The 23,722-nt window shown below is 36.6% G+C and overlaps 3 protein-coding genes across 6 annotated transcripts; 2 read left to right on the top strand and 1 right to left on the bottom strand.

The window, feature by feature from the left end:
• Positions 1,096 to 7,132, bottom strand: LOC109710669 (26S protease regulatory subunit S10B homolog B-like). 3 transcript variants are annotated; one of them, XM_020233400.1, is made up of 11 exons: positions 6,870 to 7,132; positions 5,741 to 5,860; positions 4,375 to 4,511; positions 4,063 to 4,224; positions 3,323 to 3,409; positions 3,148 to 3,234; positions 2,879 to 3,016; positions 1,977 to 2,168; positions 1,809 to 1,907; positions 1,498 to 1,577; positions 1,145 to 1,411 (listed from the first exon to the last, which is right to left on the bottom strand). In XM_020233400.1, exons 1-10 carry the CDS (start codon positions 6,967 to 6,969, stop codon positions 1,503 to 1,505), a joined length of 1,197 nt encoding a protein of 398 aa, XP_020088989.1. In that variant the 5' UTR covers positions 6,970 to 7,132; the 3' UTR covers positions 1,145 to 1,411; positions 1,498 to 1,502. The 3 variants fall into 3 exon arrangements, with proteins under 3 accessions (XP_020088988.1, XP_020088987.1, XP_020088989.1); XM_020233399.1 differs by lacking the exons at positions 3,148 to 3,234; positions 3,323 to 3,409 and adding exons at positions 3,643 to 3,729; positions 3,810 to 3,896 and having other exon boundaries at positions 1,096 to 1,577; XM_020233398.1 differs by having other exon boundaries at positions 1,096 to 1,577.
• Positions 9,014 to 17,516, top strand: LOC109710769 (uridine-cytidine kinase C-like). 2 transcript variants are annotated; one of them, XM_020233520.1, is made up of 12 exons: positions 9,014 to 9,109; positions 10,424 to 10,787; positions 10,934 to 11,048; positions 11,767 to 11,962; positions 12,423 to 12,536; positions 13,073 to 13,246; positions 14,499 to 14,693; positions 14,794 to 14,916; positions 14,991 to 15,112; positions 15,297 to 15,414; positions 15,810 to 16,070; positions 16,971 to 17,516. In XM_020233520.1, the coding sequence occupies exons 2-12, from the start codon at positions 10,451 to 10,453 to the stop codon at positions 17,184 to 17,186; spliced, it is 1,971 nt and encodes a 656-aa protein (XP_020089109.1). In that variant the 5' UTR covers positions 9,014 to 9,109; positions 10,424 to 10,450; the 3' UTR covers positions 17,187 to 17,516. The 2 variants fall into 2 exon arrangements, with proteins under 2 accessions (XP_020089109.1, XP_020089108.1); XM_020233519.1 differs by having other exon boundaries at positions 9,014 to 9,168.
• LOC109710846 (RING-box protein 1a) lies at positions 18,923 to 23,531 on the top strand. The gene is made up of 5 exons (XM_020233626.1): positions 18,923 to 19,167; positions 19,344 to 19,394; positions 19,524 to 19,583; positions 22,755 to 22,826; positions 23,332 to 23,531. Exons 1-5 carry the CDS (start codon positions 19,014 to 19,016, stop codon positions 23,367 to 23,369), a joined length of 375 nt encoding a protein of 124 aa, XP_020089215.1. The 5' UTR covers positions 18,923 to 19,013; the 3' UTR covers positions 23,370 to 23,531.

The following is a 23,722-nucleotide window of genomic DNA, read 5'->3' as shown; positions in this document are numbered from 1 at the left end:
GTTTTCAATAAAGTTATTCTTCTAGAAAGAAACAAAAGATACATTACCCATTACTTATAGGGCACGTTCGCACTATAAAAGATTACTTAGAGTAAAATAATATTCGAAAATTTTATTCCTATTCATTCTATTACTAGGAATATAGTATTTCGATGTTTGGTTCGTACGATCATATTATTTAATCAATATTATTTAAAATTACAAAAAATATATAAATAAATAATTAATTAATTTTTACAATTAATTTTAAATAATACTATAAAAAAATTTAAACATCTTTTTAGAAAAAAAAAGAAAGAGAATATAAATTAAAAAGAGAGAGCATAATTAAAAATATAGGAAGAAAAATAGAATCGAGATTAGAAAAAATGAGAGGTTTAAAATTTTAGAAAAAGTGGGGAAGAAATAGCTTAATTTAGAGAAAGAAAAAGAGTTGAAGTTTAAAAAGAAAAAGATAAGTATATGAGGTTAGAGTGTAAAAAAAAATAATACCAACTAGCCGACGGGTAGAAAAAAAGAAAGAGATTAGATATATTATAATTACCTCAATCCATTAATATAAAGATACCCACCCTCCCTAAAAGGAATGATATTAGTACTTTAGGATGTATCTCATTCCGAAGTAAATCAAATATTACCAACTAGATTACTTAGTGCATTTAGCCAAACACCGTCATATTTTTTTATTCGTGTTGGATTACTAGGAATCTTAAAAAGATAGCGCGAACCAAACGCACCCATAAATTATTAGAATTACTGAGCAGCGAAAACTGACGTAACGAGGAACCGAAATCAGAGAAAATTGTTTGTTTTACCACCACATGTTGTTTGTTTTACCACCACATGGCAACATAAGTGATATATAAATAGGATGCAAATGGATCCGGATTAGTAGAACTCCCACCCGATCCGCTTGGGACGGTCAGCGGAAGCTAAAGTTAAAGAAAAAATTAATCCGCCCAGAATCCGCCCCGAATCCATTAAGAAAATGGAGCAGAAGGTGGGAGACCCATCCATTCTTTCTGCTTCCGCCTTGATCCGTCCCCAATGAAGCAGTAAGTGACGGCAAAAAATAAAATAAAAATTAACCGAGTCTGAATCCGCCCCGATACATTTCACATATTCTATAATAGAAGAATGACCATTGTCGACCAGGAATCATCATGATATATAACACAGGGATTCAGCAAATTTAGCATCACAAAAGAAAACAAGCGCATATTACGAGTCATAATATCGTATCATAAATTAAACATAAAAGGAAAAACGGATGCGAAAAAGAAAGGGTCTGCAAATCAATTGAGATATGAGAGAAGCTAAATTGTAATCAGCTGGTGTACCAAAGCCTGCAAAGAATTACCTTCTCTTTTTTTATTTCCGAAAACAAACAGGCAGGCTCAGAACATCTAGGCTGAAGCCAGAAACCAAAACAGAGAAGATTAGAGGAAATGCAATTCTAGCAAGAAGTACAGAGGGATAAGAGAGTAGTGTTGGTACTTCTCTTAATCTTTGCCGAAGTCCGCGCTGTAGTGGGCACTCGACTCTAGCTTCTTCGCTTCGTTCAACTTTCTCACGGCCTAAAACATTAAATGGTGGCGCGGATTAAACAAAGAGTTCACAACTCAGTAATCTAAATAAATTCTCCAGGTTCAGTTTTCATTTTGGACCAGTGTATACGAATCTTACTCTAAGGACTGAAAAAGATTAAAATATCGGAAAATTTCTTAAATTACGAAGGACCAGAGGAGAGAAAAAGAAGAGCGAAAAAATGAGGTACCGGGTAGAGAAAATTTTGTTAAAGGAAGTACCTTCATGAAGTCCTCGTGAATGACATAGTCACGCTCCGCGCGGATTGCTGACATCCCAGCTTCTGTGCAGACATTTCGGAGATCCGCGCCATTAAAACCCTAAAACCAGGGAAGGTTAGTGGAATCTACGGAAACCAAGCATATAAAAATAACGATCACGAAGCTCACTTCGGCAAGTTTAACAACTGCTTCGTAGTCTATCTCGCCGTGCTTGGCAATTCCAGCAGCATGAATTTTGAGAATTTCCATCCTTGATTGTTCATTTGGTAGTGGGATCTCTATCTTCCTGTCTAATCGTCCAGGTCGCAGGAGTGCAGGGTCCAGAACATCAGGCCGGTTCGTCGCCATAATCATCTTAACCTACTAAGCAATAGCAGCGAAGATGATCATTATCATGATTAAGGAAACCACAGGTTTCAGCAATGTGCAATATTAAAGAACTCACTCTGGAAGAAAATTTCTCACAGTAACCAATTTCGGCCAAAATTTTCAGGAGTTCCAACTAATTGGCATCTATGAAGTAGATATCACAGTAGTTAAACAAACTCATTATGAGTATAACAATTAGGAATAAAATCTCACAGAAATTTGCCGATACAATTCAAGGCATGCATGTTAAAGTTGTTAAACATTATTCATTTATGTACATCTCACAATCTTGTCAGCGAGCCAGTTGTCGTATATTAAAAAATTTGCCGGAATAGAGCATGTAATTACATGCACAGTTGTGAATTTCCTGTTAGTTCTATAGACAGCTCTTCAACAGTCTCAATTAAGCTTTCAACTAACTGCTAGTTCAGTCTCTGTGGCAATAATTCATCCTGCAATCAGAATGCAAAATTTCATAGACTTGTAGCGATGTTGACTATTCAAAATTTCAGGTCAAGATGGTCGACAACACCACACAAAAAAAAAAGTTTCAAAGAAAAAAAAAGATCTAGAGAAGTTTAGAATCAGAAACAGGTTAACATTAATTCAACGTTTGAGCGGGAGAGTGAGAGAGAGAGAGAGAGAGTATATACATATATAGCATCAATTTAAACATACAGGATGAAGAAAGACATGTGTACCTTCCCAAGCGTATCAAATCCATCCAATTGATTAAGCAGCTCCATTAATGTCCTTTGGATCTCACGGTCTGCACTGGTTCCTTCGCTAAATCGACGTCCTCCAATAGCATCAATTTCATCCATGAATATGATACACGGCTTGATAAAGAACAAGAAAACATTAGTGATGCCTCCCCTCAAAAAAAAACCCACAAGAATCTAAAAAATTTATAGCAACGGTGATGCATGTACGGTCACAGCAACTACAAAAGGAATAGCTGCGTACTTACTTGGTGATCACGCGCATAATTAAACATCTCTCTTATCAAGCGAGCACTTTCACCAATGTATTTGTCTATAATAGCACTTGAGACAACCTGCATAATTTACAGTTAACAAAGCAAAGAACTTGAAATTAACTGTAAGTCTGTAAGTTACAAAACTTTAAATAGAAGAAAGTAAAACCTTCAGAAAGTTGGCATCGATATTGCTAGCAATGGCTCTAGCCAACAATGTCTTCCCAGTTCCAGGAGGACCGTAGAGAAGAACTCCCTAAAATGATCATGAAAATTGATACAAAAAAGAAGTATTAATTCGCAAGGCATATATTCATCACCTTTGAAATAAGGAAAAAAAATCTATGCATGCTACAGTCATATCACAACAAAAACAAAGTAGCATGCGTTCTATGATCAGAAAAAAAAAAAAAAAAAANAAAAATTTATAGCAACGGTGATGCATGTACGGTCACAGCAACTACAAAAGGAATATAGCTAAGTATTTACTTGGTGATCACGCGCATAATTAAACATCTCTCTTATCAAGCGAGCACTTTCACCAATGTATTTGTCTATAATAGCACTTGAGACAACCTGCATAATTTACAGTTAACAAAGCAAAGAACTTGAAATTTACTGTAAGTTTTAAAACTTTAAATAGTAGAAAGTAAAACCTTCAGAAAGTTGGCATCGATATTGCTAGCAATGGCTCTAGCCAACAATGTCTTCCCAGTTCCGGGAGGACCGTAGAGAAGAACTCCCTAAAATGATCATGAAAATTGATACAAAAAGATGTATTAATTCGCAAGGCATATATTCATCACCTTTGAAATAAGCAAAAAAAATCTGTGTGCTCTACAGTCATATCACAACAAAAACAAAGTAGCATGCGTTCTATGATCAGAAAAGAAAAAACAGCAGCTTTACCTTTGGGGGTTTGATACCAACTCTAATAAAGAGTTCAGGATTCATAAGCGGCAGCTCAATGGATTCCCTGAGTTCCCGAATCTGATCAGATAATCCACCTACAGCAGCGTAGCTAACATTACCAGGATCTTCGTGAAGCATGTTGTACACGACAGGATCAACCTGAATAGAAATACAAGAGTAAAATACTTTTGTCTACATATACTACGTACTAGACAAATTCATAAAATGAGAAATAGACCCTAAAGACTCAAATAAATCTATTACATACACCAAGAAAGTTGCAAACTTATCATGCTGAATAAATTGTACCTCACGTGGAAGAGCTCGCATGATAGTGAGAGTAGTCATGTCAAGCACAACACGGGTTCCAGCCGTCAACTTCTCCTTGTCCACTTTGCTTCGACAACCAACAACATATCTCGGGCCACTACTAGCCTTAACAATTACTAGAAGGCAGATGAAGCTAATCAATTAAAAAGTCAACTCACTTGCAAATTGCAATCAACATTCTTGATGTTCTTGTCATTAATCAAATTATTAGTATTGACAAGCACGTATGAGGCACTAATTAAAACAATATGAAGTGAACATACAGGAAGATAGTAACCTAGTACTGTAATATTATCTACTAGTTGGAGCTGGCCATGGTAAGTTCCATAAGAAAGGCATCACTACAAAAGGTGAATTGGTTGTAGCACCAAATTTCAGATATCTTACTAGTCAACTTGGTGCCTATGGAAATTGACTGGACTTGGAAATTGGAAGGAGAACTAATTCATGTTCCAAAAGACAAGTGAGTGGCAACTTCCTAGAAATCCTTAAGAACTGCTTTCTTTCACCTGAGTTAATGAATAACATTGTTCCAATTGGTTTGGTACCACACAGGAGACAAGGTCAATAATCAAACTTTGGAGAGTTCATGTAGTTCATACTGCTACAAAAATCAAATTGAATCAAACCATGGAGGTATATAATTAAATTAAGGTAACAAATTAAACTAACAACAGCAACAAGCCTTTAGTACAGATCATTACTGAAGTTGGTTAAGTAAGTCCCACTCTTCCATTCAAAACTACTTTTGGCATATTCTTTGTCAAAACAATAAAACTAAAAAAATCCCATCACTATTAAGTCTATAATAATTAGCGCCCATATTTGATCTCCAACATAAAGCAATATACCTGCACAATATCAGAAACAGAGCGAGGGTACCATGCAAAACTCTCAATCTTCTGTCCTTATAATCTACTCAACTTTAATAGAGTTATTATTGTTCCAATTTCTATCGCATAAGCAATAATATTCCATCGTGTTTTCTTGAAAATTGAAGGCATAAATTTAATTTGAAAGTGTGATTATCACGAGCAAAGATTAAATAGAAAGCATCGACCAGAATGTCGATGATAGCTTCCAAGCTTCTACTAAGTGCATCATATAGATGGCCATTCACAAATGTTTATCTAGACTATTATGCACCATGTTACTTTGCGCTACGTGCCTTCAGATGAAAGCAGCGAGGTAGATTCTTTGCTGTGAAATAGAAGGCGTCGTTTCTAACACATCAGATTCTAACAAAACTGAATATATCTAGATCAGCGAGAGTTAACAAAAATTTTAAACAAATGTATGTGTTTACAGTGACATATATGGAGGCAGAAGTTGCTTCTTCACTTACAGCGCTCATTGTCAAGAGGACGAAGAACCTCTCCAATAATCTGACCGACACTCTGAAGAGACTTCAAATCATCTTCAGTTTTGCCAAACTCTTTCTTTGCAGCTCTCAAGTTTTCCCTTGCTGTATTTCCAATGTCCAGTGCATAAATTACAAACTCAAATCATTATACCAACTAAACTAGATGAAAAAAGTGGAAAAAGAAAAAGAAAATGTATGACAATAATTACAGAAAATAGCAGAAAAGAAAGGAAAAAAAAGGATATAGAATAGACAACACAATTATATGCTCATTACATTTAATTCGTAACAATAGGAGTCCGTTGCCTCCTTCCAAGGTGTCTGTCATACCTACCCGGAAACTTTTACCATTCCAGAAAGCATAGTGTCTTACAATCATAAACCCCCCCAAGGATAAGATCTTCATGCATGATCTCTAATCTCTATATAGGCAGTTATACTTTGCATGGATCTTCATAACTAAGATCGTCCCTGACGGCCATCTTAGATCAAGCTTCCTGAACTGCTCTTCAGGAAGATGGAGATAGTGCCAGAAGAGAGCTAAACTATTCTTGTACTACCAAATATAAAATTGGAGATGAAAATAGTGCTCTCAATCAGGCAATTATCATTAACTAATCTACACGAAGTAGGCTCCAAAGTTGAGACTGAACTGTAGTGAAATCCCCCAATTTGAACTAACTGTATTATGACATTGCTGCAGTTATAGTATCTCCATGATCACAGAGATTACCCAAAAACAGTGAAAAGGAAAAAAACTTATCCTCTTCCAAAATAAAAACGGAAGTATCTATGTATAAACTTTGTTTAGCGCAACAACAAGATCAAACAGGATAACCATTTCTCAAATTAAGTGATAATGAGCAAACAAATTAAACACCACTCACAAACCTTCAAGTGCCCAAAATCCTATTCATGATACTAAAACAAACTACTTAACTGATTCTTCAAAGTTTTAAAAGCAATCCACAGCACTATTTGACTTCATTTGAGCACCCTCAGCATCTCAATCTAAAATTTCGCCAAATCAAACCCTAACAACGGATTCCACTACCAAATCGAAAACAGAGAGAGAGAGAGAGAGAGAGAGAGAGAGAAAGGAGATCATTACCGGTGCGAACCCTAGATTCGAGCTCCTTGTAGTTGAGGAGCTTCTTGCGGTACTCATTCACGGCGCCTCGGCGCCGCGTGGCTTCCTCCCCCTCGCTCATATCCGATCTCCGCGTCTAGGGTTTCGATCCGAAACCACCACGCCGATCTCCGCCGAGATGGGTGTGGGATTGGCGTTTAGGGTTTTGGGAAACGAGGTCGGGTAGATTGTGGTTCCGATGGGGACGAAGAGCTCTCTCTCTCTCTCTCTCTCTCTCTTCCGCGGAGGTCGCAAAGCATTTTAGATGGATGATTATGAAACCCGATAACCCGATAACCCGATGACCCGATCCGATAAATAGACCCCTTGAGCACGAAACCAATTCTACCGTCTCGTGTAGGGCTGGCAAACGAGCGAGCGGGCTCGCGTTCGACTCGTGTTCGGCTCGATATTCGGCTCGCTCGAGCTCGACTCGAAATTGAATGAGCCGAGCTTGAACAAAATAAAAGGGTCGAAATTCATTTCAAGCCGAGCTTGAGTATTACTTGGCTCGTTCGAATTAGGCTCGAAAAGCTCGAAAAGCTCGAATATATATATATATATATATATATATATTATATATATATATATATATATATATATATAGTGCAGCTATGGTGCTTGTAAAAGCACTAAGCCATTTGGTTTGTTAGTTTTTGTACCGTTAGATCTACTCCTTGGATCATTTTCAACCATTAGATTATACTATTCAACCAACCACCCACTCAACCCTAAGGGCCCACATCATCTAACCGCATCTCTCTTAATTCAATGATAAAAATTACAAGCACCAATAACTTGATACTTTATAAAGTATCAAAGCTCAATTTATATATATATATATATATATATATATATATATATATATAGTATATATATATAGGCTTTAATTTAATTTGGACTATTATTGTTTGTCCATAAAATAAATCCAATAAGTACAACCGTGCAATTAAGCCCAACTCTAAATTTACATAACACACTATCTCTTTCAGACTTTCACTGTTACACATAACCTTAAAACGTGATAATATTTAAATTCTCAAATCCCTAATTTTTTTTCCCCTTCTCTCTCTCTCTCGTTCTGCCTCAGACCCTCACCCAGTCAGGCAGTCACCCTAGCTCACATTTCTTGCAATTATTTTGTATTTTGAACTATTGAACATGTTGCATCAAATTATAGATAATGTTATATAAAAATTAAACTATTTATTATATAATGTCGAGAATTTCAATAGGCTCGTTTAGAGCTCGAGCTCGGCTCGACTCGAAATTAGGCTCGCTCGAGCTCGACTCGAATTAATTTCAAGCCGAGCTTGAGCCTAGATTTAGGCTCGAAATTCATTTCAAGCCGAATTTGAGCTGACATAAGCTCGCTCGAGCTCGGCTCGTTTCCACCCCTAGTCTCCTGTACGTGTGAACACTGATCGGACATTACCCGAATCCAAATCCGAATTTTCGGAAATTCGGGTTTGAATTCGGATTTTGAATTCACTTTTTCTTTTCGGATTCAGATTCAGATTCGGTTTATCCGAATCCAAAAAATATTTTTGGTATGTTTTCACTGCATAACATTTCATTCATTTCCAATGTTATTATTTTCAAACATTGTTAAATTTGAAAAATGGGTATTTACGCGATTTTGTTTCAGCCAATTTTTTTTAAAAAAATAGTTAAACTTCAAGTACCACCACTATGATTTCATACTTTCTCAGTTTAGTACTTTATGGTTTAAACTATATCAATTTTTAGTACCTTATGATTTCATTTTTTTTTCTTTTCATTAGCCCCTTCGTTAACTTTTCGTTAAATTATATTATATACAAAAAAATTCAGATACCCCAACTATGGTTTATCAAATATTCACTTTAGTACTCTTTAGTTTTAACTTTATTACTGATTTAATAAAAAAAATTAGTGGCGGGGAAAGCAAAACGAGAAAAATAAAATCACAGGGGACGAAAGTGATACATTTTAAATCACAGGATAAGAAGTAAGAAAGTGCGAAAATACGGAGTGGTATTTGAAGTTTTCTCAAAAAATATCTCACCGGATTAATCCAAAGCCAAAGGATATAAGAGTTTACAAATGGGCCGAGGCCCAATCCAATTCGGCCCACAACAAACCCTAACCTGTCATCAATTTCGCCTCTCTCTCTCTCTCTCTCTCTCTACCCCCGCTTCTATTACTCCTGCTTGTTCCCCGTTCTCGATCGAACCAACGCTGTACGTTCGATCATTAATTGCTCTACTCTTCGATCTCTACAATTTCCCCGCTTTTTTGGGTAATTAACTCCATGCAATCACTTTTTTTTTTTCTCTATTTTTGGGTAATTTTTTCGATGTAATCACTTTTTTTTCTCCCTTTTTTCCAATTACTATAGAGGGAAAAAGTTGCTTTTTTGGTTTAGTTTTATGTAATTGGAACAAGGTTTAGGAGATAATTTTGCGTCTAAGGATGGAATTTTTGGGGACTAAAATTGTTTTGAGTCATAGATTCTAAGGATTATGTCGAAATAGCGGATACATTTTATTATTATTATTATTTAGTATATTTTTGTTGTCATTTAACTGTTAATAGTATATTGGTTTTGGCATTCAGTTTAAATTTGTGGGGAAAGGTTGAATAGTTTGGAGTTTGGCCAAAATTCGGAGAGTTCGGAAAATAATCCGTCAAAAAAAATATAAATATGAACCTGTAAAAGTGCATATAAATACCAAATTCTTGTGATTCATTTGTTTGTGAATGTTGTATAAAGTATTTGCAATTAGTGAATTGATTTGTGGGTTATTCGTAGCTTGCTATGTTTATTGCTTTGTATTAATTTTACAACTAAGTAAATCACAGATATATTTGGAAAAGAAAAAAAAAAATCTGAACTATTCAAGAATTTTTCGAAAACTTGGAGAATTTTGAGACAGTGGTTGCAGCTAAGGATGTAATTTTCGGGGTCGAAATCTCTTGTGTGGTCGTCATAGTGTAGTCCTCGGGCTTATGAGGAATAGGGAAAATCATCAAATTCATGCAAAAAACTCCTTTGTTGGGAACCATTGTAATGGGTCTATCTTTTACCCTTGTTGAGATATTAATTTCTCTACATAACAGTTATCTTCTGGTGCCGATGTATTTAGAAGTGATACCACCAGTTATTGTGTAGAGAAAAATGATTAGTGGGTTTATGTATTATTACTGCACCAATAATACAGAGGTTCATAACTTTCAAGCAATTTGCTCAAACTAGCAGTTTATGGAGGGCCTTATGTACTTAAAAGTTCATGTCAAAAGTAATAGGGGAAGCGTTTTCTTGATTCTACATTATTAAATAATGTTTGCGCTTCGAAGCACATGGAGGCCGGAGTTTAATGATTTCCGAAGGAGAATAATTCTACATTGAGAAGATGAAATATATGGTCTCATCTTTCAGGAGATGAATTCAATTTCTCATGAAAATAATATTTTCTTTAACAACAGAGCGATTTTTTTTTTTGTTATGTTTTGACTATAGAGATATGATTGGCTTGCCTCTATTTGCTTTGCAGGGTTACCCCACACTGCTCAACTTGTTGATGGCACAAGATAGCTCTAACGCTGAATCGCCACGGCGAAAGACGGGTCTTCTAAGAGATCAGGTCCAGTTGGTGAAGAGAAAGGACTGCGACCGTTACGAAATCGTCCCGATTCAAGATCCGCTATCTTTCGAGAAAGGCTTCTTTATAGTCATTCGTGCTTGCCAGTTACTGGCGCAAAAAAACGATGGGATAATTGTGGTCGGGATCGCAGGTCCCTCTGGGGCCGGAAAGACTGTGTTTACTGAGAAGGTGCTCAACTTCATGCCTAGCATTGCCCTCATATCGATGGACAATTACAATGATTCCAGTCGAATTATTGATGGCAACTTTGATGGTAATATCTATTCTTGCCTAACATTTCCTGTTTGTTTTGTAAACAATATCGTATTTTCCTTATGTTCATTGGCAGAAGCAGTTGTGTAACAAAGGATTAGTTGTTAATGGAGAATCTAATATTGGTATCATGCAATTTCTCAACAGACCCACGCCTGACTGACTATGACACTTTGTTGGAAAATATTCATGGTCTAAAAGAAGGGAAATCGGTTGAAGTGCCAATTTACGACTACAAGTTGAGCTGCCGCACCGGATACAGGTGAGATTTTCCTTTCCATATAACAAATAGGATGCCAGCATACACTTTAAGGCCAGTTTGGATGCATGAACATCTTGTTCAGCACACCTTTATTCTTTAATTAAGAAGCTTTTAGCATTTGGTAAATGAGTATGATCAAATGCATAGGAAGGCAAACCATATCTGGCCTTCAAGTCATTTTCTCAGAATAAAGTAAATCACTTAGCAAGTGAAACGTACTCTCTTAACAAGTCACGGATATCAAGACTTCCAAAGGAGCTAAAATCAAACTCCAAGCTTGCAATCACACAAGGAAATCCCTGTAATGCATAAGTTATCATTGGATAAGTTTCTCTAATATCCAAACTAGGCCAAAGTGCCTATTTTGCCCAGCTTCTGGACAACTCCTCTACTCAAAAGCTGCGGCTAGGTGTTTGGAACAAGATGTCCTTTTTTTTTTTCCTTCCTGTTCTGCTGTAGGAAGCTGAATGAGCTTTTGAAATCTAAAATCAGAAGCTCCAATTTGAAGTTTTGGCAACGTTAAATTGTTGGTAAGGATGTAAATGGAAGAGCTGTAGTGCTTTTTGAACATTTATACTTAACAGCACTTTTGCAAAACCTCTAGTCACTCTGAACAGGCCCGAATTTCTTCAATCCTGATTCCATAGGCCTTCAGTTCTTTAGACAACAAATTCTTAACTTCTCACTTATATTCTAACTCTTTTTATAATATCAACAGAACAGTAGATGTCCCTAGCTCCCGAATCGTAATTATTGAAGGAATCTATGCTTTGAGCGAGAAGTTGCGATCTCTACTTGACCTGCGTGTTTCTGTGACGGGCGGCGTGCATTTCGACCTGGTGAAGAGGGTTTTAAGGGACATACAACGTGCTGGCCAAGAACCTGAAGAAATAATTCATCAAATCTCTGAGACGGTTATTTGCCTTTTCTGCCCTACATTTATGTATCTGTTTCCTAATGCTCATAAGAAAAAAGAAGGCAATCTAGACCGTACTTATTGGTCTAGGGCCTGTTTGGCCCAATTGGAGACTCTGTAGAAGTGCTCTTTGAGTAAAGAAGCACTAAAAACTTTTTCAAGAAACTTCTTATAGCGTGCCGCTGCAGCATAAGCAGAACCTCAAGTTAGAGCTTCTGGTTTTAAGGTTTGGTTGGAATCTCATTTTGTTTCTCGCAAAAGCTTCAGACGATATGAACCAAATGCTTGCCTGCTGCTTTCGGAACAAAAATTCTGAAAGCCACACCAATCAGGCTGTTACGTCAATCAGTTAAATGCTCGATGTTCGTAGTCACTGGGCATTTCTGTGATACTTGAATTCTATAATACAAACTGAAGAGGCTGTTTGTAGTAATGAATTTTTGGATGCTATTCTGCAGGTTTATCCAATGTACAAAGCCTTCATTGAGCCAGATCTCCAAACAGCACATATAAAAATCATCAACAAGTTCAATCCATTCTCCGGCTTCCAGAATCCCACATACATTCTGAAGGTTACTCCCTAATTCTATTTTGCTCTTTTTAATTTTGGTTAGATGTATGAATAGTCCATGTACTATCTTGACAGTGTGTTTTGGTCCCTAAATTTTTTACTTGAACACTTTAGTCGGTAAACTTTCTCGTATACTGTTTCTTCATCCTTAATACTTAAAGAAATATGATGTCTGTTGACTTTCTGCTATAAAACCAACTTCTTAACTTGTTTCAAGTAAACTAAAATAAGGAAGTCATTTAAGAGTAGGGGTAAATGGTCATTTTACAAGAAAATTAGGTTTTTTTTTCTTTTTTGGATGATTAGGGATGAATTTTCAATATATCAGAACGTTTAGGGACTAAAGTTTTTAAGTGAAAAGTTTAAGGATTCAGTCGCAATATCGGGTAGTGCAGAAACTATCTGTATGCTTTATCTATTTAAATAGGTGGGAACAATGAGAATAGGTGGGAACAATGAGACAGGACTAGCAGATGGTTCCTTTTATTGGTTTTCTATTCTTCTGATAGTGTCTAATAATTTGTGCCATTGTTGCAGTCACCAAAGCCCATTACACCTGATCAAATCAAGGCCGCTATATCTCCAGAACATACAGAAAGCACGGAGGAGACTTACGATATATATCTACTTCCACCAGGTGAAGATCCAGAGGCATGCCAATCATATTTGAGGATGCGAAACAGAGACGGAAAATACAATCTTATGTTTGAGGTTTGTGCTATTTTTACTTTTGTTTCTCATTGTAATGATTCGTATATGTCCAATGTGAAGCTTGGTGTCGAAAGTTCCTTTTATATGCACTTCTTTTTTTTTTCATAACCTAATTAACCTGGGTGGGATAATAGTTATTTCTTGTCCCTTGGCATGATAACGCCAGTGAATATTCCCATCTTTAGTTAGTGATGGATAAAATATGCTCCATTTTTACCTTTAGTACTCAATAACTTACACTTTTATTTGATTTTAAGTTTTTAACTGCAGAACATAGCTGAGTGGAATAATAGTCTTTCTTTAGTTTATCACGTTTCTAGTTAGTATGCTTTAAAACGTTAGCCTCAGAACAAAATTTTTTTGAAGTTGTAACTCACAAGTACTTCATTCCTGGCGGTTGTCATGATAAAATGGTGAAATGAGCCCTACAAAGTTGCATCAGCAAAATTAGTTACTTTTGATGAGATAAAAAGAAGATTACAAGTAGGGGTGTAATGTGGGCCGTGTCGGGCCGGCACGGCCCACATTTTTCGTGCCTATTCCGGCGAGGGGCCGACCAGGCCCGGGCCGTGCTCCGGGTCGGCCCCTAAAAGATTTTATTTTTTTATTTTTTTAAAAAAATATATATATTTTAAAATATAAATAAATAATTATTTCTATTTAAAAATTTAAAATTTATAAAAATAATTATAATATAACAAATATTTAATTTTTAAAAAATATATATATATATATTTCATTAAAAAAAAAAAAGAAATTAAGAGTGTTTTTGGCCCAATGGACCAACGTATTTTGGTCCATTGGACCAAAAACCTCCTCCCAAGGTCTGCTGTGGCAGACCTTGGGTGGAGATCTCCTGGCCCTTCTCCCTAGGAGATCCAACCCAGAAGAAGGGCCTTGTTGTTCGGGCCGTGCTAGCCCGACTGGCACGGCCCAAGCGGGCTGTGCCGTGCCGGGCCACGGGCCTCTCCTCGGCCCAGCACGGCCCAAGCCCGTTTCAGGCCGTGCCGGGCTGGGCCATCAGGCCCAAGAGGACAGACCCGGCATGGCCCTCAAATACCGTTCGGGCCAGGCCGGCACGGGTGCTACAGCATCCATGCCATGCTCCAGCCCGGCCCGATGCCGTGCCGGGCACGGGCCGCCCGGCCTGTTTTACACCCCTAATTACAAGGTTCTTTTTCCGCATTAAAGATTTTTTTTAAAATGGAAATCCTATTTTTAGCCACCATAAGTTGGTTTATGAATCTTTCAGGAATGGGTGACGGACAATCCCTTCATCATATCGCCGAGAATTACTTTTGAAGTTAGCGTCCGTCTTCTTGGTGGGCTGATGGCCTTGGGGTACAGCATAGCAGCTATTCTTAAAAGAAGCAGCCACGTATTTGCTGATAGCAGGGTAATTGTTAAAATTGATAGGTTAGAACAACTTAACCGTCGCTACATCCAGGTAAATTTCTCCTCATAGAAATTTATTTTAACTGTCACTGTGCTCTTGCTGATGGCAGCGTGATTCTTAAGATTGATAAGCTGCTTTCCTTTTGGTTTAGGTGCAAGGAAGAGACCGCCTTTATGTCAAGTATATCGCAGAACAGTTGGGCTTGGAAGGTTCTTATATTCCTCGCACGTACATCGAGCAGATTCAACTGGAAAAACTTGTAAATGATGTGATGGTATGAAACTATAGCGATACCTTCTTGTTGCTGTTCTTTCTACAGTAGTGCATTTCTCACAAAAAGTTATGCAGGCATTGCCAGATGATTTGAAGACGAAGCTCAGTATAGACGATGATTTGGCTTCTAGTCCGAAGGAGGCACTTTCGCGGGCCTCTGCTGACAGGGTTGCCATGAGGAATAAGCTTCTCAAAAGGTTCTCTTTTGCAATCTTATTGTTATTCTTATTGAAAATAAATCTGCATTTGTTCTTCATTTTGTGTGTCGTCTAATACTTATGTCTGATTATTACATAGACATCAAAGTCAAGTTTTTGATTTTGGCATTATGTTTGTTTATTATGATTTAATTTGTAAATGTCTAATGTGGATATCCTGCAGTGGCATGTCTCATTCCTTTTCAACACAAGGGGATAAGAATATCGTGAAGTTATCGAAACTTACCGAAACCAATAGAAGATATAGCGGACGAACCCCTGAATCTCCTTCAATCAATCAGGTGACCTTGTCGAGCAATTGTGACCTAGAGAGTTCTATTAGAATAATAGGAGATGTTTACTTCCATATCCCGCAAAACCTGAATTTTTGTATTTGATCTTCAGAAACTTGATTCTCAGTTATTTGTATTGTTTATAAGTAAATAAATGCCCCTCTTTAGAACATCTCTTTTTCCCTTAATATAACTACAACTTCCCCCTATGGATTGGATGACGCCCAAACTCAATTTTAGACACATTTTTTGGAATGAAAAATTTTCAGATCGTAGAGGGGTACATGTGCGAATAGATGATTTTGCTGGGATAAAGTTATGTAAAAGCTCACATTATGAAGTCTACAATTTGCAAATCAATCCTATATGTTGCCCATCGCCTTATTTTCCATTATTTTCTCTAGGGGGTGATCACCCAGCTGTCGGAACAAATTTCAACTCTGAATGAAAGGATGGATGAGTTCACTTCCCAAATCGAGGAGCTGGGTTCCAAGTTGAGTACGAAGAAGCTGCCTATGAGTCAACAGAACTTGCCTCTCCAAGCAGAAGCTTGTAATGGCTCTGTGCCGACCTCTTTGTTCGTGTCGAATTTGGGTAACGGCACTTTGCTGCCCACTTCTTCATCTTCCAACCAACTGATCAAGGAATCTCCAGTAATGGAAGAGGTAAGCAAGAATCTAGCCACCTTTTTAACTGTCCCACTGTTTTAGCTTTTTGGTTGTTTTTATTTGATATGTTATGTTTCTTCTCTTATCTTTTTCTATTTTTCGGTGAAAACTTAATAGAACTTCCATTCCCAAGTTTTCAATTTGTTTGATTTGAGTCGGTCAACGGGACTTTGACTTTAAAATTTAAGTTAATTATTTATTTTAATGGATTCATAGTTGCGAGAATTACCTCAAGTATACTAATTAAACTTGTACTGATAAACTACGCATTCAAATATTGAAGTCAAAATCCCGCCGACTCATTCAATTCAAACAAATTGAAAGGTTTGATAGTAAAACCAAAATTTTGAAATATTGGGTAGCCAATTTAAAATAGATCCTTAGTTTGGATAAGTTCTGTACACTTTACCTTTTTTTTTTGGGTTTAATCACTCATTAGAATCGTTACCGTAGCCATAAAAGTTCGGGCTCTACATAATTTATGTCCCATTCACAAAATTATCTCCTTTTGCCTTATGGTTTACCACTTTTCTTGTGTTAATTTGCATTTTTGGCTATCCCTATGGTTATCATGGTAATGTTCGCGATTCAGGAGAGTATTTTAGTTATTGCGATTAATCGATCAATCTTTATTATACCCATTTGTTTGCGCTCAAATTTAGTCCACGAATAATTTAGCCGATTTCACTTGAATCCTTAATAAGAGTTTCAATTTTACCTAATAGTCAAATTTTTTCTGCTACCTAAGAATCAAGTCATTTAGTTTACCATCTGAAGAAAAAGATGCCGCACCCGCATCGTCGTTAGAGTTTGATCGAATCGCAGGGTCTTAATTTCATATCTGATTCTATAATCCTATCCTTTTCTGATTTTAAGCTTTTGTTGTTATATACCCAGCTTATGCTGATATCGCGAGGGCAGCGTCAGATGATGCATCAGGTAGACAATATTATCAACTTGCTCCACGACCACCTGGCCGAGACGAACCGTCAGAAGAGAAGTAACTATGGAAACAGGTTGCTCGATGTCGATGCGCTCTCGAATCCGCTCGTTCTCATGCTTGCAATTGGCGGGATCGGGTTCTTCGTCTTCAAGGGCTTATATCGGAATTGAAACCAACCGACGAGAATCGAGCTCGACTTCTTACAGGAGCTCGACGTCTTCAAGGGCTTACATTGGAGTCGCATTCTGCAACAGCGCTGATCCGATCTGCGCTGATCAGATGATGACGGCGCACTGACTTGGATTCATCATAGGAACACTATATAGGCAAAGCCTTTAGAAAAGATTCTTAATTACATTTCTTTCTCCATAAATGCCATACTCTTTATATAACTGAGTGTAAATATTGGTAAAAATTTTCGAAATAATCGCTTCTTCGAGGCGGTATGAGCAAAATTTTCTCTTATTACATTAGGTTTTTTTAGTTTTTTTATTTATTTATTTTTCGCAAGTTTTAACAATTGGCGAATTTCTTCTCAAATAATAATGAAATTTTCAGTTAATTTCCACTTTACTACAGATTTTTTTTTTTTTTTTTTTTTTTTTTTTTTTTTTTTTTNCTTTTTTTTTATTTATTTATTTTTTTCTATTTTAATTTTAAAATTGATTTTATAAAATATATATATAGTTTTTTTATTAGATAAATAAGTTTTAGATGTGGGTGCATCATTGTGGTCTACTTAGTTGTTCAATGAGATGCCCTAATAAAATATTATCTGTGGAACCCCGTGCAGTGAACCCATTAAATTTGGATGCATTTAAAAGTATGACAATATATACAATATAATTTTCTAATATGCATTATTTTACTATAAAAAATTTTCTTTGGAGTATTTTGTAATTTTTGAGAGAAACCTTTTTTTTTTTTTTTAAGAAATGATAAGAATTATGAAGCAACTTTTGGCCTAGCTTCTGAAAAAATAATTTTGGTTTGAAAAAGTAATTTCTGTTAAAAGCTGTAAAGCGTTTGGTGAGTCTGATATAAAAGTAATTTTGTTGAAGTGATTTTAAAAAGCTGTTTGGCAAATTTTTTTGCTGAAGTGATTTTGTAATGTTGTTTCATAATCGCGTACAAACTACACAATACTACAAATTAAATGGGAGAGAGAGGAGGGTAGAGAGGAGGGTAGTTGGAAGTGTTAAAAGGTTAGAGTATTAGAGTAGAATTATATTGTTTGTTTAGGGGTAGTTTCGATATTTTCATAAAAAATTTTAAGTGAGAAAACTGCTTTTGTGGGAATCAGTTTTGAGAAGTAGCTTTTTTCTGCTTCTACTTTTAAAGGTTGAAAAATCAGTTTTTTAATTCTCAAAAACAGAATCAGTTTTTAAAGGTTTTATTGCCAAACAAACGCTCTACTGAGCCCAAAATTACTTTTGAACTCAGAATCACTTTTAAAAAGCTTGGCCAAACACCCCTAAATCGGTTCTCACTTATTGTTCCATTCACGAGGGATTGGGCCTTTTTGGATTTGACTACATGATATTTTAAAATTTTAACTTTATTGCATAATTTTTTAATTTATTAAATTTGAGCCAATTAGTGATTTTTTTAAACTTAAAGATTTAGTTATAATATTTTGTATAATTTATATAAAGTAATTTATTAAAGTAAATTTTTTTAAAAAAAATTATATCTTCAAGAGCTATTAAATTATTTAAATAAAATAAATTAAAAGATTGGATAGTAGATTCCAAATTATCAATAGTTTGGGGACGTTTTATACATTTTTACCGGTTTTGTAACTTTTTTCTTATTGGGTTCTAATTGGGACGGGCGCAATCCGAGTCTCCATCCACAATGTCGAAACCCTATAAATACCCTTCCTTGTCCGTGACTCGTCCTCTTGACTCCTCTCTCTCTCTCTCTCTCTCTCTCTCTCTCTCTCTCTTTCTCTCTCTCTGCTCCAATTCTCTCTCTAGGGTTTCGAGGGGCGATCCATGGCGACGCTCGACACGGACATCAACATGGTCCCGGCCGGCGAGGGATCGAGCTCCGCAGCGCCCTCCTCCTCGTCCGGCGCCGGCGCCGTCGCGAAGAAGCCGAAGCGCTTCGAGATTAAGAAGTGGAACGCCGTCGCCCTCTGGGCCTGGGGTACACCGATCTCTTCCCCTTCGCTCTCCTCTCTCTCTCTCTCTCTCTCTCTCTCTCTCTCTCTCTACAAAACTCTAGGGTTTCCTCAGATCGAGGGTCGAATTTTCGTTGTTTTGAGCTCTGTATCTCCTCTGGTCGATCGAGTCGATTGTTTTGATCGGGTTGTGTTTCTGCAGATATCGTCGTGGACAACTGCGCCATATGCCGGAACCACATCATGGATCTCTGTGAGTGATCTTCGCTGTTTCTTTGTTCTATCCGTTACAATTGGGGCGAGGATTAGGGTTAAGATTTGCTCGGTGTTTCTTTTGTGCTGCACGATTGGCGATGTGTGTAATTTGTTGCGATAATGGCAGGTATTGAGTGCCAGGCTAATCAAGCTAGTGCGACGAGCGAGGAGTGCACGGTTGCTTGGGGTATGCAACGTTATATTAATTAGAAGCTTAATTTTTGGATTTTTTTTTTAGATTCTGCTGCATTAGATTAGGTTATGGTATTCTCATACATATATGTGTCTTGCTTTTGTTGATTAACGTTGCCGCTATTTGGATGATGACACTTCTAGGCAATTTATAGATGCATCTTCTCATCAATGTTTCTGAAATAGAAGTGTCATAAAGTGGCTTGTTAGTCATAAAAGTAACTGAAAATAAGCAGCTAAGATTAGCTCATAGTTTGTAGATTATAATCTTGGCTAGATTTGCTTTTTGAATGATTAATATGACTATTCTGCCCCACTTTATTTGTGTTTCTTTGTGCACTTAATTGAGCATTTTGTGATGGATTGGTTACAAGAAATCAGGAGAAAATGGATAGTAAGGACCCTCTATTAATCTATAGCTATACTTTAGAATGAGCTAATTCTTAGAGGTAAAATATCATTTTGGGACATGTTTTCCTTTTACCTTTCCTTTGTTAATCTGCTACATATCCCATGCTTAACAGTTATGTTCTCGAATCTTGAGATATAGTCAGTTTGTTTTTTGTAGGAACCATAAATGCTTGACTGCTTGGAGCTTGTACTAACTTTGTGTTCTAAGTGCAATATATTTTGTCCTTTTCGAGGAACAAAATTATCTTTATATCTTTGTAAGTTTATAATAAGTTAAATGCATTTGCTGTGGTTGTTCTGTCTGAGATTTTAGTTTTGAACAACAACATATTGATTAAAAAGTCGTCATTATTAGCACTAAGTTTTTGTTGAATTAGAACTTTTGATATCTCATGATATTTCTCAATTGTTGAGAAAAAGACGACGATAGATGCAGCTGTTGTAGTTGATCAATCTGAATTTGTAGATCTGAGATATGGACAATTACTTTGATTATACTTTGATTATAATTTAGGTCGTATGTACTACAGATTGGCTCCTGAAAGATGGTAGGTAAGTCTGCGATCCTGGTAATTTACCCATCTCTTCTTTCATTCCCCCATTGCCCAATTATTTGTAGCCTTTCTTGCTACAGATTGGCAATATGGCAATATTAGAGCTCTAGGGCACTCCATCACTCATGCTTATTAAAGATTGGCTATCTGGCAATATAGGAAATCTAGCGGACACATGCTTATTAAGGATAGGCTATACTGCACCAGTGAATTAGTTAGCTACCCTTACTAGCTGTGACAATGAAGGAGAAGGCTTTGGAAGGAGCACATCCAGAGGAGATACTATTACCTGAAGATAGCCATCACATAGGTTGTCGATTACACATTCTTTTGCCCTCTATCCCAAGGATTGAGGTGCCTATTGCAAGGGCTATATCTACCATGCCGTATCATGCCAACAAGATATTGGCACGATATAGCCTCCGTGCCGATGACACAGTTCAAATCTCTATTCTTTAAATTAATAAGTAATTTTATCAATTAAGTTCAAAAGATTTGATAAAAATACATAATAAACAGTTAAACTATTTTGTTGCTAAAGAAAATAAATATTTCATGCTATTATGTGTCTGCACACAAGAATTTTTTTGTGACCAGCACGCATCGGCACGTACCAGCACGCACCGTGCCGTGCCGTGCAAGCAAGTTTCTGGCACGATCCCGTGCCACGGCACTTAAATCCTTGCTCTATCCCATCTTGCACTTGACCATCAAAGGTCACTTGTTGTTGAAAAAAATGTAAATCAATAAAAGGCTGTAATTAATCAGGTATTGCAATCCGAAAGTATAGATGGGATGAAGGATAATATTAGACAGTCCATGGCTGAAAATGGAGTTATCACTAAGATCTGATTACTTGGTCACAATTTAGTCCTTCTTAGATCTCCACCTGGATCTAACCTGAATTTGTAAGCCCCCATGGACCGGTTGTAGATATAAGATTTTAGATTTTTTAGAATATTCAATGTGGTTCAAGTCTAGCAGAGATGTAAATCCACGGGACCTACTAACCAAGCGAAACCTTGTTTTGGTAAGCAGTCCTTCAATCTTGTTATTCGTATTATTTTTTTCATTAGTAACATAGATCTTCCTCTCTGTCATATGCATACTAGTTCACTTCTTCCTCTCATATGCATTATCACATGTACCCATGTTCGCGTCCTCATTTGAGTAATGTCTAGCCTAACTTGTCACATTTTGTTGCTGTGATACAATCATAAGTTCTAACTGCTTTTGGCAGAATGTTGTCATAGTATTGAGATAACATGAAATAACCAAGTGAAACGGAATTGTGCTTTAGGCCCTGGTTGGATGCACGAATATTTTATTCAGAATCTCTCTTTAATTTACTCGTGACATGTGATATTTGTTTGATAAGGAGTACGAGCAAATGTCTAGAATGGGTACCATATTTGACCTTCAAGCCATTTTCTTGGAATAAGATAAATCACCTCATGGGTGAAAATGAAATATGCTATCCTACCAAATCATGGATGGCAATGACCTTTCAAGGGGCAAAAATTAAACTCCTTGCTTCCAATCACACTAGAAAGTCTTCATACTGTATGAGTTATAATTGGATATCTTATTCCAACATCCAAACTAGGCCTAGTGATTCTACCTAGTAATCGTGTATGTGTGTCTGGTGTCTTTTGACGAGGTTCTATACTGTTGCCTTTTTGAAGGTAGACGTGGTATGCACGGCACTTATTGTGTCTAATCTGCTGTAAAGTTTACTTTGCCTAACAGTCCAATGTATCCTTAGCAACTATCATGTACAAGTTGATGAGCCGGTCTTAAATTATGGTGCTATATTATATAGATCGAGAGCTAGGAACAATTGTTTTGGACCTATTATATGAGTTTTAAACCATAATATAAAGTAATTAATGTAACTGTCACCATGCACCATTAAGAATTGAATTTTAAATTGGGAAAACATACAATCAGTATCTCCAACTGTAGGTCGTTTAAGGCTTCATTTTTTTAAAATTGAACATTGAGAAAATACACTCACGCTTAATAGGATTATATATCTGTTTTTGATGGATTAAACAGAATATTTTGGCTTATTTTTTATGGGATATTTTAATCGTCTATGGAAATATTTCTTGTTTTCTTGTTTGATGATTTTTCTCCACTGATCCTGATAAAGATTGACGAAATTGTTTTGACCTTCGCAATGTCGTACTGAAAAACAGGCGTATGCAATCACGCATTCCACTTCCACTGCATCAGCCGGTGGCTCAAAACTCGCCAAGTTTGCCCACTGGGTTAGCTATCCTTGTTCCTGCTCTTCCTCCAAAAAGAATATATATATATATATATATATATATATATGTCTGGTTTATTTTTGGTAAAAATATCCAGACTTAACCTGGTCTATAGCATATTTTGAAGTTGGTACTTCAAATATTTTGATTTTACAACCCAAATGTACGATTTTACTGAAATAGTTAACTGGTCTTTGAAAATTTTGATTTAACGACCCAGCAAACAGTAATTGTAACATTTTGGTGGAGTACTGTGTAATCTAACAAAAGATTATCGTAAATCTTACAAATAATCTATGGTATGGTAGTAGATCCTAAACTTTCAGAGAGTCCAGGTATCTACTTCCAAAGCACTTCATGGCAGTTGGATAGTAAAGAATTTGAATATTTCAAATTTGGTGCACTAATTTCAAAAATATGTGCTGTAGGTCTGGTGTAAGGCCCCCATGCAATCGTATTATTTCCATTCATCTGACTCTCCTTTTCTTCTCGTGTGTTTACACAGACAACAGCGAATGGGAGTTCCAGAAATACGGGCACTAAGATTTCCGCCCTCGTCGAAAAAGGATACTGCTTCCTCGGCGCAGCTTCTTTGCGTTATGTTTTATTTAGAACTACTCCGTAAAGAACGAGCTGTTATTATGCATTACCGTAGATTTAACTCTTCGAGGTTTGTTTCCATTAAAAGCGTGAATGTTCGCCCCCCNCCCCCCCCCCCCCTGCAAATGATATGCCTTTATTTTTTGCCTTGGATAATATGATACTGTGAAAATGTCAGCCGCAGTTGTCTGGAATTTGCCCTACGCATGGTTGTATTATCTGTAGAGATAACTGAGTGCCTTGTATACATATGACTTGCTGCTATTGCTTGTTTTTTTTTCTGTTTGTCAATGCAG

This window comes from Ananas comosus, linkage group 5, assembly GCF_001540865.1.
Source record: "Ananas comosus cultivar F153 linkage group 5, ASM154086v1, whole genome shotgun sequence".
In the NCBI taxonomy this organism is placed as follows: domain Eukaryota; kingdom Viridiplantae; phylum Streptophyta; class Magnoliopsida; order Poales; family Bromeliaceae; genus Ananas; species Ananas comosus.
This window is presented reverse-complemented; position numbering and strand designations above follow the sequence as displayed.

Excerpts from the sequence above, each read along its gene's own strand:
- LOC109710669 (XM_020233399.1), bottom strand. The coding sequence starts at position 6,969 with ATGAGCGAGGGGGAGGAAGCCACGCGGCGCCGAGGCGCCGTGAATGAG. Across the intron at positions 1,908-1,976 it reads CAGTTGTTAAACTTGCCGAA|GGTTTTAATGGCGCGGATCT; the intron begins GTGAGCTTCGTG and ends CCCTGGTTTTAG. Across the intron at positions 1,578-1,808 it reads TTCACGAGGACTTCATGAAG|GCCGTGAGAAAGTTGAACGA; the intron begins GTACTTCCTTTA and ends TTAATGTTTTAG.
- LOC109710769 (XM_020233520.1), top strand. The coding sequence starts at position 10,451 with ATGGCACAAGATAGCTCTAACGCTGAATCGCCACGGCGAAAGACGGGT. Across the intron at positions 14,917-14,990 it reads AACTTGTAAATGATGTGATG|GCATTGCCAGATGATTTGAA; the intron begins GTATGAAACTAT and ends AAAGTTATGCAG. Across the intron at positions 15,113-15,296 it reads AGGAATAAGCTTCTCAAAAG|TGGCATGTCTCATTCCTTTT; the intron begins GTTCTCTTTTGC and ends GATATCCTGCAG.
- LOC109710846 (XM_020233626.1), top strand. The coding sequence starts at position 19,014 with ATGGCGACGCTCGACACGGACATCAACATGGTCCCGGCCGGCGAGGGA. Across the intron at positions 19,395-19,523 it reads GAACCACATCATGGATCTCT|GTATTGAGTGCCAGGCTAAT; the intron begins GTGAGTGATCTT and ends CGATAATGGCAG. Across the intron at positions 19,584-22,754 it reads GGAGTGCACGGTTGCTTGGG|GCGTATGCAATCACGCATTC; the intron begins GTATGCAACGTT and ends ACTGAAAAACAG.